The 18,086-nt window shown below is 42.4% G+C and overlaps 1 protein-coding gene across 1 annotated transcript in view; it reads left to right on the plus strand.

Annotated features, from left to right (window-relative positions):
• Window positions 1-18,086, plus strand: part of MDGA2 (MAM domain containing glycosylphosphatidylinositol anchor 2) — a 548,385-nt gene that overhangs the window by 507,150 nt on the left and 23,149 nt on the right. The window contains exons 12-15 of the mRNA XM_042446600.1: window positions 1,455-1,478; window positions 7,415-7,567; window positions 8,526-8,684; window positions 16,167-16,297. Coding sequence (XP_042302534.1) covers window positions 1,455-1,478; window positions 7,415-7,567; window positions 8,526-8,684; window positions 16,167-16,297 — 467 coding nt within the window. The remainder of the gene's footprint in view (window positions 1-1,454; window positions 1,479-7,414; window positions 7,568-8,525; window positions 8,685-16,166; window positions 16,298-18,086) is intronic.

Raw genomic sequence — 18,086 nt, forward strand, 5'->3', positions numbered from 1 at the left:
GCCTTTTGCCAATAGATTTTTACAGCATGACAAAAGGCCATGCTTTTTATGACCATCTCCCTAGGAGAAAGAACAGAAGTGCTACAACAGCATGTGGAGCGGCAAGCGAAAAGCCGCTATTCTTCTGCTCTGTTTTGCTTTCTTTTCTCATGTGATAAGGCTCCAAAACTTTAAGGTGCTGCCTGGTCCTCTGCATACTATCTTTCAGGTAAGGAATTGTGACAAAAGTCAAAATTTTTACTACAAGCGGCATCAGTTCCAAGCTGGTACTCCTCACCCACCTTCATTTATGTTGTTCTCGACTCTGCAGCATGCAAATAACCACGCTGTTTTTCTGCTCATGTCACTCGCACCACGGAGCCAGTGTTTTGTTTGCCAACCTACCACTTTGGCTCTGGTCACCACACTGCAAACTATACAAATGTTGATGGCATTTTAGGGCGAGCATTAATGATAGCATTGCTAAAAGCCCCCAGATTGGCAACCAAAGCAAGTGTCAGTCGGTTGCAGTTCCCCTGCAATTTGCGTTCATTTAGACGTCAGAAGATGCTGTCTCCTCCACACACACCTCCCAAAAATGAATGTTTCTCAGTAAATGAAAAAGTAATTGTGTTAGCAAACATAGGGAGGCTGATCTCGACTAATGGGACTATGTTTTCCTGCGGAATTACACCCAGGGAGCCAATAGCTGATTTCTTTCTCAGATATTAAAAGGGATTTTTATTCAAAGAATTCCTTCACAATGGCTTTAGGTACAGTTAAATCTGGACCTAAGACTGGAGCCTCATGAGTGGAATTTCGATGCAGTGGGCTTATAGCCAAAAACACAGTCAGAGAAGAAGAGCCGCTGGTCCTTGCAATCTTCGTGAAACACGATTTTTTAGTAAAAAAGAAGCAGTTCTTGAAAGAGGGAGAATAAAGAATGAAGATTTACAGCCACCACAATTTTTGATATACACTCCTGCCTTTTCCCATCACTCACAAATCGGAACAGCAATCCTTCCCAAAATAATAATTATTACTCTTTATAAACCACTTGGAAACCTGATTTGAAGACAAGATCTAAATGAAGTTGATAACCATAACATTTCATATCCTTTCCGAGAGTATGTGGGTCATGAACCCTCTGATGTTGTTGGGACTGCAGCTCCCAGCCATCCCTTAACATTGGCCTAGGCTGGGTAGGGATTCTGGGAGATGTCGATCCAACCATATAGGGTGGGCCTGCTATGATTCTCACCACTGCTCTAAAATATCAAAGCTTGGCTTTTAGGATAAGATTAGCAACAAAGAGATGCCTTTGAGCAGTTTCGTAAAAGAAAAATGGTTCCACCATGCAGTGTCTAATGGAGAGCGGTGTGTCTCCTTGGAAAGATGGGGACATTGCTAGCAAATCTCATCACTGTGTGCAGAAAGTGCATTAATATTAAGTTCTTTCTCTCTTTCTCTTCTAGCCCCAATGAACCCTCATACGTCAAGTATTTGCAAAAACACTTTGTTTCCACATTACTTGGAATAGTGTTCCTATTCTAATATACCATTTTCCACTGAGACAGGGATGTTGCTATTAGGGGTGGAGGGGGTGCGGGACCTCCCCCCCCCCCCCCAAAGAATGGTTGCCTCCACTGCTCCCCCAAACATTTGCCTTTTGCCAGAAATGGGCGCGATGTTCGCCGTGGTCACTTTAAAATGCTGAAAGATGATGAGGATGGAGTGAGTGGGACAAGGCTCAGTGCCAGGAGGAAGGAGATGCTTCGGTGGTTTTTAAAATACTATTATTCTTATCTTATTATTATTTTCTTATTATTTTATTATTTAAATCCCTTGATTTATTACTTGTCAGCAGCAGCTAGATTACTGTAGCACGTGCAAAACACCAGCTATAGAAGACCTGTATTTAACAAGTAATAGATATGGCCCACATTAGATTAATTGACATGTCTTCCAGAACGTAAAACGCTGGGTGAACATTCAAAGAATGGGAACAGATATTGGAATATATAAGTGATCGATGGGATATATGATAAAATCAGATGTCTAGATTACTGAAATTGATAATATATAAGTATATAGGTAGATATATTAGGATAATAACTGTATATCCGAGGGTATAGTAGAATAGAATTGGATGTATTTTTATGGATGATAAGTCAGTAACATGTGATTCTACTAGCTTAGAAAAATTAATTATTAAGAAGAGAGAAATGGAGAACGAAGAAAGTAACTACCATATGGAAGCCAGCTGTTCAATGTCATAGAAGATAAATTAGAAATAAAAGTTGTATATATACATACAAATATATACTTAAAGCGACATGTAGAATAGATATTGAAGAATATGCATTTTCTTTTTCTTTTCATTTAGCTACAATGTGTGTTTTTAAACTGTTTGTTCTATTGTCTTTTATGTATGTTTTATGTTTATGCTCTTTTTAAAATAAAAAATAAAAGTTTTTAAAAAAATCCCTTTAAATTTTGATTTTAACATCTTACCAATTTTTTCATTTTAAGCACATGAAACTATGTACATGTAAATCCATTTAAGCTCCACATACTGTAAGCTGCTTGTAATTTAAACGTATGACTTCAATGTTGTGTTGTTGGTTTAGTCCACAACTATTGCCTTACATTCGATTGATAAATGAGAGTTACGATTTATGAATCACATTAGTGCAAGAAACATTAATAGGATTATTTATGGTGTGGTTCTGGGATGAGGTCAATGGGGGGAGTGTATTACCATGTTTTACCCACACTGAGTGATTGCCAACCCTAGTGATGCCAACTGCTTATAGACCTTGCACAGGAGCCCCCACGAACCCCCTCTCCATCCCCCAAATGAGCTGGCATCTCGAACTCTCCTTCCACTTGGCAGAGAGAAACCTGGGTTCAAGTTCTTACCGGTGCACAGTTAAGCCAGTGGTGGCGAACCTATGGCACGTGTGCCAGGGGTGGCACTCAGAGCCCTCTCTGTGGACACCACGCACCATCGTCCCAACACAGAGTTCACTACGAGTTTGTCACTCGAACTAAAAGCCAGAGGGATGCGGCACTTTGCGATAAATAAGTGGGTTTGGGGTTGTAGTTTGGGCAATTGTTGGCAAAGGAGCCCTTGTGGGCACAATGGTTTTAAATGTAGTGATGCGATTGTTTTTATATTGTTTTAATGTATTTAAGCATTTTAATATTTTAAAGTACTTGACTTTACATGAAATTTGTTTTTCATTATTTTAACTGTTAATAATCTATTTTAATATACTAATTTTGTGTGTTTTTAGCTGTATGGTGTTTTTTAATGTTATAAGCCGCCCTAAGTCCACCGCCCTTGGAGAAGGGTGGTAGGAAATAATATAATATAATCGCAGCAACAATAACAACAACGCGTGATGCGGCAGCTAAAAAAGGCCAATGCAATCTAGGCTGCATCACTAAAGTATAGTGTCTAGATCAAGAGAAGTAATTAGTGCCACTGTTATTCTGCTCTGGTTCAGGCCCACCCTGGAATATTGTGTCCAGTTCTGGGCGCCACAATTCAAAAAAGATATGGGAAACTGGAGCCATGTGTGTCCAAAGGAGGGCGACTAAAAATTATGGTTGAAAGGTCTGGAAAACTTGCCCTATGAGGAAACGACTCATGGAGCTGGGTATATGTTTAGCCTGGAGAAGAGACGTTTAAGAGGTGATATGATAGCCCTGTTAAATATTTGAAGGATGTCACACTGAGGAGGGAGCACAAGCTTGTTTTTCTGCTGCTCCAGAGACTAGGATCCGGAACAATGGATGCAAGCTCCAGGAAAAGAGATTCCAACCTCAACATTAGGAGGAATTCCTGAGAGTAAGGGCTGTTCGGACAGTGAACCCACTCCTTCCTCGGAGTGTAGTGGAGTCTCCTTCCTTAGAGGTCTTTAAGCAGAGGCTGGATGGCCATCTATCAGGGATGCTTTGATTTTGGATTTCCTGCAGGCGGGGGGTTGGGGTGGACTGGCATGGCCCTTGGTCTCTTCCAACTCCCTGATTCTATGATTCTAACGTTGTAACTTTGATCCCAGAGCTTCACGGCTGATTTCACCTTCTATCCGTTTAAAAATGAGTTACCGGCTTGTTGGGAGCACTTGGCTTACAGATTGTAAAGCGCTTAGGAAGTGTTAGGAGTTTCAGGACTGAACTAATTTGGCCATTAAAGAGGATTACAAGTGCATTTTAAAAATCCTGCAACATTAAGTGAAAATGGCGAGTGATTGAGCGAATGATTATCAACATGCAATGGCAACACTACAGTGATATTGGAAATGCATTATCACTGAGATCCCCAAAGTAAAAAGATTGTGTGTTAATGCTCTTCTGTGACCACTTTAATGGTGGGTTTTGTGGCGACGTCCGTGTCACAATTGTTTTCACATAATTACACCTTTTTTCCTTGGATATTCATGGGATAAACTGCCAATCTCCTTTGTGTAATAAACTCCTTAGTTCACTATTAAGCGGGTTTATAGGATGTACATGCTGTTCTCATTGCTATTGGTCCAGAATTGCAACCAGGTTTTGACATCACATCACTTTAAGTTTGCTTCAATATGTCGGAGAGTGGTCTATGAGAGGACAGGGCAAAAATTCCACCCTCCATCCAACGCTTTGTTGTTCCTCCTCTCTCCACCCAAATTTTAAAACTTGCTAAAAGTATACATGATCTTGATCACTTTTCTTTGCTATGGTGTGATGGACCAGTTCAGCTCAGTTCTTGGTTTGGGATTCCAACCAAACCTGTGACCCACAAAGTCCTAGTAGTTTATAGGTCAAAAGACCAGCCCAAGGTAAGGCATTGTGACTGTGGTTGTTTGAATATGAACTGAGTGAATAGACAACTATTAAAAATAAGTATGTAGAGAGATACTTATACACCTTTGAGACTCACTGAAAGAAAGAAGTTGGAGCATGAGCTTTCGTAGACTTCAGTCTCCTTCCTCAGATGCTTCCAAAAGTCTAAGAAAGCTCATGGTGCCAACTTCCTTCTTTCAGTGAGTCTCAAGGTGCTACAAATCTCTTACCATTGCTGATTCTACCAGACTAACATGGCTATATCTTGTTTGATTCACCAAAATAAATTGGAGTGGGCTGAAAGTCTGATTCATGTGAATGCGGTTTGTCGATCTGTTGGCAGGAGAATTCCACTGTGGCTTTGATGACGCGCAACCATTTGTTTGTTCACCCAAGACCAAAAGGACAGCTTTGACTGGACAGACAGAACATTATTTCCCGAGCACACAAAGTACACGCCAAACACGGGCCCCAGCGCTGACCGTTCAGGCTCCAAGGTGGTAAGAGGCATTCTAAAAGTGATGGCCATCACCCAGACAACTGTTGTTGTGTAGGGATTCCCTATGGAAGTTGTTGTTATTAATTGCCATCAAGTTGCTTTTGACTTATGTTGACCCCATGAACTGAGAGTCCTCCAAGTCACTCTCTCATCAACAGCCCTGGTCAGGCTTGCAGACTCTGGGCAGCCATTGTGGCTTCCGTGAGGGTCTGTCCATCTGCAAGTGGTCTTATCTTTTCCTACGTTCTCTACATGTTGCCAAATATTACATCTCTTCGTGAGTCCTGTCTTCTCATGATTATGCCCATTGACAACTCAGTTTTTCATCTTGGCTCTAGGGGCCTCAGCCCTGATTTGCTGTAGGCCATTGATCTTCTTTTTAGCAACCACAGATCTCTCCTCTAGCACTTTGACTGGATGGACATTATCACAGGACGAAGGTCCTAGAACAGGCCATAGTCAGTGGAAAGTGGAGAGGATGATTAAAGCAGAGATTGTATACGACAACAAAATAATTGACCACAGATGATTTGCCCAACTTTAAGCAGATGATGACTACATTGACACATGCTGCCACAGTGCAGACTAATGTGGTTTGATACTGCTTTAACTGATTATGGTCATCCTTTCTGGAAATCCTGGGGTTTGTAGGTCCTTTTGGTGGCAACAACAGGTCTCTGATAGGGAAGGCTAAATATCTCAAAAAAACTACAAATCCCAGGACTTCATCGCAGTGAGCCATGGGAGTTGGAGTCAATTGCATATTCAAACTGCACTAATTTTGCAGTTATTAGATCAGCCGCTGTTCCATCCATTGCACTTCGGAATTCGGGATGGAAAGTTCCTGCATTTCTTTCGCGTCCACTATTCGCAGCTAAGCCAAGGGATGCTCTTTTCTCACGAAAAGTGTGGTATCTCACTATTTGGTTTTTCCTCCTTCTAGGATTCTTCATGTCCATCGAAGCCATCGAGCCCAAGGACCGAGGGGGACAGGAGCCAGACTCATTCAGCCCTATTTTTAGCATTTTCCCCCCAAAAACCTCTTGAGCGGCTTGTTGGGAGCAATTGGCTTACAGATTGTAAAGCGCTTAGGAAGTGTTAGGAGTTTGTCAGACTTGAACTAATTTTGGCATTAAAGAGAGATTAAAGTGCATTTAAAAATCCTGCAAATTAAGTGAAAATGGCGAGTGATTGAGCGAATGATTATCACATGCAATGGCACAAATACAGTGATATTGGAAATGCATTATCACTGAGATCCCCAAAGTAAAAAGATGTGTGTTAATGCTTCTTTGTGACCACTTTAATGGTGGGTTTTGTGCGATGTCGTGTCAAATTGTTTCACATAATTACGCCTTTTTTCCTGGGATATTCATGGGATAAACTGCCAATCTCCTTTGTGTAATAAACTCCTTAGTTCACTATTAAGCGGTATAGGAATGTACATGCTGTTGCTATTGCTATTGGTCCAGAAATGCAACCAGGTTTGACATCACATCACTTTATGTTTGCTTCAATATGTGAGAGTGGTCTATGGGAGACAGGGCAAAATTCCACCCTCCATCCAACGCTTTGTTGTTCCTCCTCTCTCCACCCAAATTTTAAAATATGCTAAAAGTATACATGATCTTGATCACTTTTCTTTTGCTATGGTGTGATGGACCAGTTCAGATCAGTCTTGGTTTGGGATTCCACCAAACCTGTGACCCACAAAGTCCTAGTAGTTTATAGGTCAAGACCAGCCCAAGGTAAGGCATTGTGACTGTGGTTGTTTGAATATGAACTGAGTGAATAGACAAACTATTAAAAAATAAGTATGTAGAGAGATCTTATAGCGCCTTTGAGACTCACTGAAAGAAAGAAGTTGGCAGCATGAGCTTTCGTAGACTTCAGTCTACTTCCTCAGATGCTTCCAAAAGTCTAAGAAAGCTCATGGTGCCAACTTCTTTCTTTCAGTGAGTCTCAAAGGTGCTACAAGATCTCTCTACATGCTGATTCTACAGACTAACATGGCTATATCTTTGAATTTGATTCAAAAATAAATTGGGAGTGGCTGAAAGTCTGATTCATGTGAATGCGGTGTCGATCTGTTGGCAGGAGAATTCCACTGTGGCTTTGATGACGGCAACATTTGTTTGTTCACCCAAGACCAAAAGGACAGCTTTGACTGGACAAGACAGAACATTATTCTCCGAGACACAAAGTACACGCCAAACACGGGCCCCAGCGCTGACCGTTCAGGCTCCAAGGATGGTAAGAGGCATTTCTAAAAGTGATGGCCATCACCCAGACAATGGTTGTTGTGTAGGGATACCCTATGGACAAGTTGTTGTTATTAATTGCCATCAAGTTAGCTTTGACTTATGTTGACCCCATGAATGAGAGTCCTCCAAGTCACTCTCTCATCAACAGCCCTGGTCAAGGCTTGCAGACTCTGGGCAGCCATTGTGGCTTCCGTGATGGAGTCTGTCCATCTGCAATGTGGTCTTACTCTTTTCCTACTGTCTACCATGTTTCCAAATATTATCATCTTCTCTAGTGAGTCCTGTCTTCTCATGATTATGGCCCAAAGTATGACAACCTCAGTTTAGTCATCTTGGCTTCTAGGGAGCGTTCAGCCCTGATTTGCTGTAGGACCATTGATCTTCTTTTTAGCAACCACAGATCTCTCCTCTAGCACTTTGACTGGATGGACATTATCACAGGAGAAGGTCCTAGAACAGGCCATTAGTCCAGTGGAAAGTTGGAGAGGATGATAAAGCAGAGATATGTATTAAGAAAACAAGTATAATGACCACAGATGATTTGCATAACTTTAATGCAGATGATGAATACATTGAAACATTGCTGCCACAGTGCAGAATTAATGTGGTTTGATACTGCTTTAACTGTCATGGCTCCATCCTCTGGAATCCTGGGGTTTGTAGTCTTTTGTGGCAACAAAGCTCTCTGATAGGGAAGGCTAAATATCTCAAAAAACTACAAATCCCAGGATTCCATAGCAGTGAGCCATGGGAGTTAATGCAATATCAAACTGCACTAATTTTGCAGTATAGATGCAGCCGATGTTCCATCATTGCACTTAGGAATTCTGGGATGGAAAGTTCCTGCAATTCTTTAGCTGTCCACTATTCGCAGCTCAGCCAAGGGATGCTCTTTTCTCACGAAGTGTGGTACAGTATCTCACTATTTGGTTTTTTCCTCCTTCTAGGATTCTTCATGTACATCGAAGCATCGAGCCCAAGGAAAGAGGGGGACAGAGCCAGACTCATCAGCCCTATTTTTAGCATACCCCCCAAAAACCCCTATGGAGCCACCAACACTGCATATTGCTTCAGTTTCTACTACAACATGTACGGACAACACATTGGTGAGTAGAATCCAATAAAGGTGCCATTGTTACTACTATCAAACAATGAGCTTACATGCTTTTTCAAATGCATGAATCATCTTTGGTTTCTCTTAGGTTGCATCTACACATTATAAATAATGCAGCTTGACACCACTTTAACAGCTCTGGCTTTGTCCTACAGAATAATGGGATTGTTAGTTTTGTGAAGGCCAGCACTCTTTGGCAGAGAAAGCTAAAGACTTTGCAAAATTACAAAGTCCAGGATTCCATAGGATGGATCTACTGCACTTAGTGCTGTCATACTACATTATTTCTACAATGGAGAGGCACCGTTTGTCACCTGAAGAAAAATAATTACAATCCATAATATGGATGTTTGAACAGGTGCTCTTTTCAGATGTTGAGCATACTCCATTTTGGGAGTAACCTGGCAAAGCCCAGTCTTCCTACCATCCCTTACATAGCTACCTAAAAAGTACATTGAGTTGGGCTATTGGTCTATCTTGCCCAGTCTGACTGACAGTGGCCTACCAAGGACTCAGACCAAGAGAGGTCAGTGGTGTCACTAGGTCTGGTGTCACCTCCATGCCCTGGGTTTTAAATGGATCCCACATTCATCTCATTGCAAGCAGTGAGTAAGGGCTCCAAAGGACCATCCATATCTGTCTTTGATTTTGCAAAAAGAAAAGGTGAATGATTAATAAAATGAACATAGGTCTCCTTGCTCTTCACCTCCCACAGGTAAAGTCTCAGCATCCACAGGATGACCATGTATAAGAGCCAGAATTCTGAAAAGTTATATTTTTAAACTTGGAAGATCAGGAACTGAGTCAGTCAGACCATCAGTCCATCAAGTTCTGTTTGGTCAACTTTTACTGGCAGCTGCAGCTCATTAACATTTAAGGCAAGATTCTTGTTCCAACTCCCTCCTGCCACCTTCAGAGATCTCTAGTCTTTCTCCTGGTGATCTCCCATCCAAGGAGTAAACAGACCTGATCCTGCTGAGCTTAAAATTATAGAATCATAGACACCAGCTCTAAGGATTCTCTCCCAGTTGAGGTCCTAATCATTCCGTCTTGGTGGTCTCCAGTCCATGTACTGGCAGTGTATGGAAAACAGGGCACAACAAACCCCGCATCCTAGTTTTTGCACAGGAAAATTTCCCAGTTTCATGAGCTCCATGGAAAAGGTCCATCTGTTCCATAGGAGCAGAGAGAGCTGCCTGATACTGTGTCAGGACATTGGTCCACCTAGCCTGAAACTGGCAACTCTGATGAGCAGCAATGGGTTCCCAAGCTTCTTTTCTTTTTCTTTTGTCCGTTCTGGAGATCCTTGACATTCCTTGCTGGTGGTCTTCCATCCATGTACTGACAGGGTCTAATCCTACTCCAGTGAAATCAGATGAAACCGAGTGTCTTCATGATGATTATGGCATGGGGCAGTGCTCCATCACAGAAAACTTTCGTTCTGTCAGGTTTCAACCTCGATAAATTGGGTTGGGAACCATTTTGCCATCAGTAATGATACAATAATTTAAGGGACCAGATCCTGTGTGATCATGGAAGCTCAGCAGGATCAGCCCTGTTTAGTACTAGGATGGGAGACTGCCAAAGGATGTCAGATGCTGTAGGCTCTATGTCAGAGGAAGGAACTGGCTAAACCATTCTGAGAATTGCTAGCCTAAGAAAACTCTATGAAGCTCATGGGATCACCATAAGTGAATATGCGACATGAAGGCACAGGCATACGCAAAGGGTCTAAATACCCTAAAGGCATCAGATCCCATCTGATCTTGGAAGCTAAGCAGGCTCAGTCCTGGTTAGTACTTGCATGGGGGGACAACCAGCAAATACCAGGTGCTGTAGTTATTTGGTTAGTTATTTGGTTTGTCTATTCCAAAGGAAGAAACTTGCAAAACCACCTCTGAATATTCCTTGACAAGAAAACCCTATGAAATTCATGGTTTCGCCATAAGTAGACAGGCGACAGACATATACACGCACACAATGATGGAAGATGAGACAAGGATTTCCTTCTGGTGGTCTTCCATCCAAATAACGAACCCCAAACCTCCTTAGCTTCCATAATGAGTTGAGGTCTAATATGATGTCGTCTATGAATAAAGGAAGCTGCCTTGTGGCGAGTCTGACCCCTGGTCTCTCCAGCCTAGTCTTGTTAGTGTTGATGGGGAGCCACGGCATTCCAGGGTTTTATGGTTCCAAGGTTTTCCCAGCCGGAAGAAGATGCTGGAGAGTGAATCTGCACAGACTGATAGGAAGCAGCTTTCTACTGAGTCAGACCATTGATTAATCTAGCCCAGTATTACCAACATTGACTGGAACTCATGGTTGTCCATGGTGTCAGAGAGTATTCTTCCCTTCACTCACCCCAGATGCAGATACCCTGGTCTTGCTTCTCTCATCCAAGGACTAAGCAGCCCTGACCCTTCATAGCTTCAATAACCAGATGAGATGGGAGTATGCAGGCTGTGCTCACTAGCAGGAATTTCTGGAAGTTATCATCTAAATACATTCAGCTGCCATCCAGCATCACTTTTTAAGCTGTGGAACCACAGATCTAACTTGAATCATCCCACCATCACCAGGTTGGGCTATTTGGCTCCCTCTCCATTTGGCCCTCTCCTGAGACTATTCCACATTGCAGATCCTCCATCCAGTGTTCCTTCTCAGAGATTTGAAAGATCATTAAATTAGGAGGAATAGCACACAGGGAAAGATAGGATTCTTCAGCTAAATTGGAAGGTATTGCACAAAAGATTGTTGCTGAGTTTCGGAAAAGGACTTTGGCCAGTGTCTTATTCTTTGATTCCTAATGCTTGTCTGCCCTTTTCAGCCTTTCAGAAGTCCTCTTGAAGCATTTGCCAGGGATCAAATGAGGATGTTGGCAGGTCTCATCCATATGCATGGAAACTCTGGACCTTATTAGGAGTCAAAATGAAAGCCATAGTCAAGGACATCCATGTTCAGTGGATAAGCCTTTGTAAAGCTTGGCCAGGGTCAGAGAGATTCTTCCCTCCTAAGTCACAAAGTTGGCTTGGATAAGCATTTTTGCTTTCTCAGAAATACCCTAACAAGTTTCTCTCATTGGGACAATATCCTCCATGCATTTTTGAAACATCCCAAAAAAAAATGCACCACCCTAAACTGTGTGGGAACAAAAGCAATAAACCAGAGACTGACGGGCTTCTCCATTTCTTCTCTTTGCAAGGCCAAGCTAAGTCTTTTCTCCTCAGCCTGATAACTATGGATGGTAGAAAGATCTTTTAATTTGGGCTGTGTTGGATTTGGATTTGTCCTTTTGCAATTATTATTATTTTTTAACAGCCATTTAAGTACTGTTTTGAATTTAATGTTTTTAATGTGATTCTATTACTATTATTATTATTATTATTATTATTATTATTTAAAAAAACTTTTGTGCTAGCCATTGTTTGAACTGTATTTTGTTGTAACTCAAATTGTGAGTTGTTTTGTATCCCATATTGGGAGAATGCCATGATAGAAATTAAATTTATAGAACCATAAAAGGGGGGGGGGAGGAGAACACAAAGGGCGGGATCCTGTTCTTATCTTGTGGATGGTATTGAGTTCCCCAACAGAAGCAACTGGACATTTTTGTCTAACGTGGAACATCCATTTGAGTGCATTTCCAGTTGCACCAAATGCCAACATGGTGCAGTGGTTTGAGTGTAGGACTAGGATTCTGGAGATCAGGGTTCAAATCCATGTTCTGTCATGGAACCCCACTGGTTAATCTTGGGAGAGTAACACATTCTCAGCACCAGAAGACCCCATGATAGGGTCACCTATGGCTCACCATAATTCAGAAATGACTTGAAGGCACACAGCAACCACAATTCAAAGTGGAAAGTCACAATTCACTAACAAGGCAGGATTTCAAGACTGCTGCATAAGAAGTTACACTCTGTCTCCTCAGTCCCATAGGTCTTGGTGTTACAGTCTGGGCTAATTTGGTTGCCATGTTTGAGGCCTGGAAATATAACATATAGATGTAAGATATGATGCTTAAAGCTATGTGTATTTGTGTGTGTGCTACTGGGAACGAAAGAGCTGTGTGTCCTTTATAGTCAGGGGGCAGCCTGTCTGTCTGTCACAGGTTGGATGGCTTGGTGGCTAGAAGGTTAGGATGGGGCTCAGGACTGAATATAAATTAGCTGACAAATGGCAAAGGATTCTCAGTCCCTCAGTCTAATGAGACAGGGATAGAGAACCACACCCATTTCATTGGCTTTAGTGTAACCTTCAGTTACACCAGTGTAAATCTGCACAGGCCAAATAAAACACCTTCCCTCCAATCCCATCACAATGACATTGAATGACATTGAGTCCAATCCCTGGTTCTGGGGATGACATCCAACTAGTTCAGCACTGAACCTGGCATGTTGTTGTGGTTGTTCGCTGCCTTCAAGTTGACCTCAACTCATGGTGACCCTGTGAATGAGATGTCATCAAGTCCCCTATCCTCCCCTGTTCTGCTTAAGTCTTGTAAGTTCAGGCCTATGACCTCCCAAATTGAGTCTAGCCATCCAGCATGCAGTCTTCCTCTCTTTCTACTGCCTTCAATCTTGTACTTTCTCACAATGTGGCTGAAGTTCAACAGCCTCAGTTTAGTAATCCCGGCTTCCAAGGAGATGCCAGGGTAATCATATATCAACATTAATACACTTTATTAAAAAAACCTTCACCTTTTGCTCCAGACTTTCCTGGAAGATCCTGAGCCCTCTGTTGCAATGCCGCATCCCACTATGTTACCTGTTGCCATCACTGCTGGCAATAGTTGCTTGCTTTGAGGTCAGAAGGAGATGCCCAGCCATGTGCTTGAGGCTGGACAGTATGACAGGATCCACATGTGAACAGCCACCTGGCGCCACAATGGGAGTGCCCAGGTAACTGGGGGAACGATGGGCAGATCTGGGGTAAGAATACTCAGGGTTACTCCTAAAGTATCCCGATCTGTACAGACACCTCCTAAAAGACTTCCAGGCTCTAAAATTTCAGAAAATCAAGAAAGAAACATAAGAGGCAAGGGAGGCAAAAGCTGAATGCTAAATATGTGTATGTGTTTTGTGCCTTCGAGTCATTTCTGACTTATGGTAACCCTATGGCAAACCTACCATGGGTTTTTCTTGGCAAGCTTTGTTCAGAGGAGGTTTGCCATTGCCTTCCCCTGAGGCTGAGAAAGTATAAATTGCCCAAGGTCACCCGGTGGGTTTCAGGGCCAAGCAGGAATCAAACCCTTGTCTCCAGAGTCACAGTCCAACATTCAAACCACTATGCCATGCTGACAATCTCATTATTCAATCCTTATATTACATCCTTGAGAGACAAATGGTAAACTATAGAAAGCACACTAGAGTAGCCTCCTGGTTGGGGATGGTGTGGGATATAGTCCAGCACAATCTGGAGGCTCCCAGGTTGGTGCAGACTGATCTACAAATCCCCATTGGGCTGTGTGAGTAGGGAGAGTCTGCAAAATGCCGGCTTTGCAGCATAGCTCAGAGCTTAGCTGTGTGTTAAGACTCGAAAACTGATATATATATATATATATATATAGAGAGAGAGAGAGAGAGAGAGGAGAGGGAGCAGGGGATAAAGCTTTTCTGTGGTGTGTTAACAGAACTTCTTCGCTTGGAGGATTATCTTTAAAAAAAAACCAACAACATATAAAATCACCAAAAGAGAACGTTCTTAGCAAAGTTAATAAGGCATAGGCTGCTTTTGAAATGTCCTCTTTCCCAAGTTCTGTCATTTGACAGAAAAGGCCAGCTACATGCCATGACAATATGGATGACTCCTGGCCTGGAAGGGATGTGTATCACTTGCAGACATTTACAGCAGCCTAGTACAAAGGCACCCCCTTGGTGCGTCTTCTCAGCTAACTTGGACAGGTTTAACAGGGGATTAGGCACATTCATGAAGGTTATAGCTCTCAAATGACTACAAGTCCAGATGGTTTAAGTATGATCTCTAGTAATATCAGGGACACTAAGTCGCTGAATGCCAGTTGTTGGGGAACATGAGCAGAACGCAGCCAAGGCAGTCATAGCCTGCTTGTGGGCTTAACACTTGGGCCTCTCATTGGCCAAAAAGATACTATTTCTGTTCAACAACTGCTGTTTTTTTACACATGAAACAGCATATCTGCAAGGAAAGTGTTGACATCAGAACTCCCTCTGTGCCTTTTTGGGTTGATATGGTGTCATTTTATGTCCAAATCAGCTGTGTGCCAGTCTCTGCACTATCTGGGAGGTTTCTATGATGAACAGGAGGAAGAGGCATCACAAGGAGGGTGTGAGGGACAGTGTCATTATTAGGAGGTCTGGGAGTGCAGATAGCACCAGGTGACACTCCAGAGGAGCTTGGTGAACTCTTGCCCATCCTGCTTGCTCCAGCACTAGGCTGCCTCTTCAGGGAGGAAGCCTGGTGACAGAACAGCAGGAGGGGTGAACAAGTGCCATTCCCAGGTAACACCTTCTGCATCGGGTGACACTCTAGGTAGTGATGCCCCTGTGAGGGGTTCAGACTGCACCAGGTGACACCTCAGAGGGGTTGGACACTGAAATAGCAATATTATTTACATAGTTTTTTGTGGGTTTTTTGGGCTATGTGGCCATGTTCTATAAGAGTTTCTTCCTTATGTTTTGCTGGCGAAACGTCAAGAAGAAACTCTTATAGAACATGGCCACATAGCCTAAAAAACCGACAAAAGAACTATGGGTGCTGGCCATGAAAGCCTTCGACTTCACAATATTATTTACATTTCTATAGCACTTAATAATGAACTCAGCACTTTCTAAGTGGTTTACAATGATGCCCCCAACAAGCTGGGTACTCATTTTACTGATCTATGAAGGGAGGGAAGGCTGAGTCAACCTTGGAGCCCTGCAGGAACTGAACTCACAACTTTGTGGCTGCAGCACTGGGACTTAACCACTGTGCCACCAGGGCTACACTTGTATGAGGTACACTCGGAGGAACTGGTGCGGCTACTGGGCAAGGAAGAAAGGGCATCACCTCCCTTTCCTGCTCACCCAGCAGCCACACTAGACCCTAAATGGGCCTTCTGGAGGCCACAGTGCCACCCCCCTCAGCAGCAGCCACTGCTGCCTACACTGCAGAAATAATGCAGTTTGTCACCATTTTAATTGCCATGGCTGAATGCTATGGAATTCTTGCCATTGGAGTTTGTTGATGTACTAAATCTCTCTGAGAGAGAAAGCTAAACATCTCACAAAATTACAAATCTCAGAATTCGATAGCATTCTGCCATGCCAGCTAAAGCAGTGTCAAACTGAATTATTTCTGCAATGCAGACACAGCCTAGCACAGCAGTTTGCAAAAGTTGAAATAAGGTAGGAAAGGAGTGAAAGGGGTGGGAAAAGAAAGTGGAGGGCTAAATGATGATGGAATGCTTCCTAAAATGATTGATGTTCTGGTTCTTGTTTCTCTGCCTTTAAAGGAACGCTGAATGTTTACCTGCGGTTGAAAAGTCAGATGTCCTTGGAAAGTCCATTCTGGTCTTCCAGTGGCAACAAAGGGCAGAACTGGCACCAGGCCCGTGTGAATATACACCCAAACACTTCATTCCAGGTAAGAAATATGGGCTCTCCTGGAGACATATTGCTAGTGGTCAGAGCCTCATAGGCTCTTCTTGTAGGGTTGCTTTTAGATTGCTTTTGGGAGTTTTTAAAGAGTATTTTAATGCATTGTTTTAAAAAAAAAATCTCAATATTGTTTTAATTAAGAGTAGTCATTTGAGCATTGGACTATGACTCTGGAGACCCGGGTTAAAATCCCCACTCAGCTATGGAAACCCATTGGGTGAGCTTGGGCAACTCACACTCTCTCAACCTCAGAGGATGGCAATGGTAAACCCCCTCCTAAGAAACTTGCCAAGAGAACCCAATGATAGGTTCACCTCAGGGTTGCCATAAGTCAGAAATGACTAGATGATAGATAGATAGATAGATAGATAGATAGATAGATAGATAGATAGATAGATAGATAGAGTTTATCTGTATGGGTGGGTGATGGAAGATCAATAGCATTACATTGATTCTCAAGCACAATGATATTAAATGCAGGGGAGGGAATCCTGTGCCCTTCCAAGATGTTGTCGAATTGCGACTGCCAGAATTCTTTACACTCTTAGGTATAATGGGCAAGACTGCTGGGAGATGTAGTCCAGCAACATCAGGAAGGCAGCATGATCACAACCCTACTAAATGTCATACAATTATGAAGAGGAGGAGGATGTCATCTCAGTTTAACCATTACACTAGAAATCCCAGGGTTGCCATTTGGGACCATCAAAGATTTGACTTTTATTCAAGAAACAGTGAAGATTTACCAACTGATCTGACACTTTCCAAACAGTGTTGCTTTTTGTGATGGTGCTGTTGTGATCTATGATAACCATTTCATTCAGATGTTTGGTTTTTTTCCAGTCCATTTGGAATAGCTTTGTCACAGGTTTCAACATCTTTATAAATGACTTGGCTGTTCTGACTAGGGATGCGTCTACATTGCAGAATTAATGCAGTTTGACACCACTTGAACTTCTATAGCTCACTGCTATAGCATTTTGGGATTTTTAGTTTGGTGAGATATTTTTTGTCTTTGGTGTCACAACAAACTTCAAATCCCAGGTTTCTATTGCATTGAGCCAAGGCTTTGAATACATGCTGACAAAATTTACAGATGACAGCAAATTAATATAGTTAGCTGTGATGCAGCAGCTAATAAAGCTAACATGTTCCTAGGCTGCATCAACAGGAGCAAAAACAGCAGAGCAGTTTAATGCCTTGCTGCAAACAAATGTAAACCTAGATTGGATGACAACAGGAAGAACAGGATTAATTGAGATCGGGAGAAAAGAGCTACTCCAGCAAATTACTGCCCAATTACCTGTTTGCCAACAAAGCTTCAGTTATTAACAGAATAATCACTAACTTCAGTCTATTTCATTCAAAATTCTCTTTGTCCAAAAAAAGAAGTAAACTGCAATTGATCCTTTTCTCAAGCTAATAGCTAATTGCATAGGATGGAGCCATGGCAGTTAAAGCAGTGTCAAACTGTGTTAATTCTGCAGTGCAGATGCAACCTAGGAGAGCATAGCCATTGAAGGTGCATGGATGCAAAGCAAGAGAGGAACAGTGTGGTGTAGTGGGTTGAGTGTTGTCCCAGGACTCTGAGAAGCCAGAGTTCAAACCCACACTCACCCATGGAAACCCATCGATTGACCTTGGTTTAGTCACACTCTCACTGCCTCAAAGGAAGGCATTGATGTCAAAACTCTTCTGAAGAAAACCCAAGGATAGGGTCACAATATTATTATTATTATTATTATTATTATTATTATTATTATTATTATTATTAT

This window comes from Sceloporus undulatus, chromosome 1 (genome assembly GCF_019175285.1).
Source record: "Sceloporus undulatus isolate JIND9_A2432 ecotype Alabama chromosome 1, SceUnd_v1.1, whole genome shotgun sequence".
NCBI classification, from domain to species: domain Eukaryota; kingdom Metazoa; phylum Chordata; class Lepidosauria; order Squamata; family Phrynosomatidae; genus Sceloporus; species Sceloporus undulatus.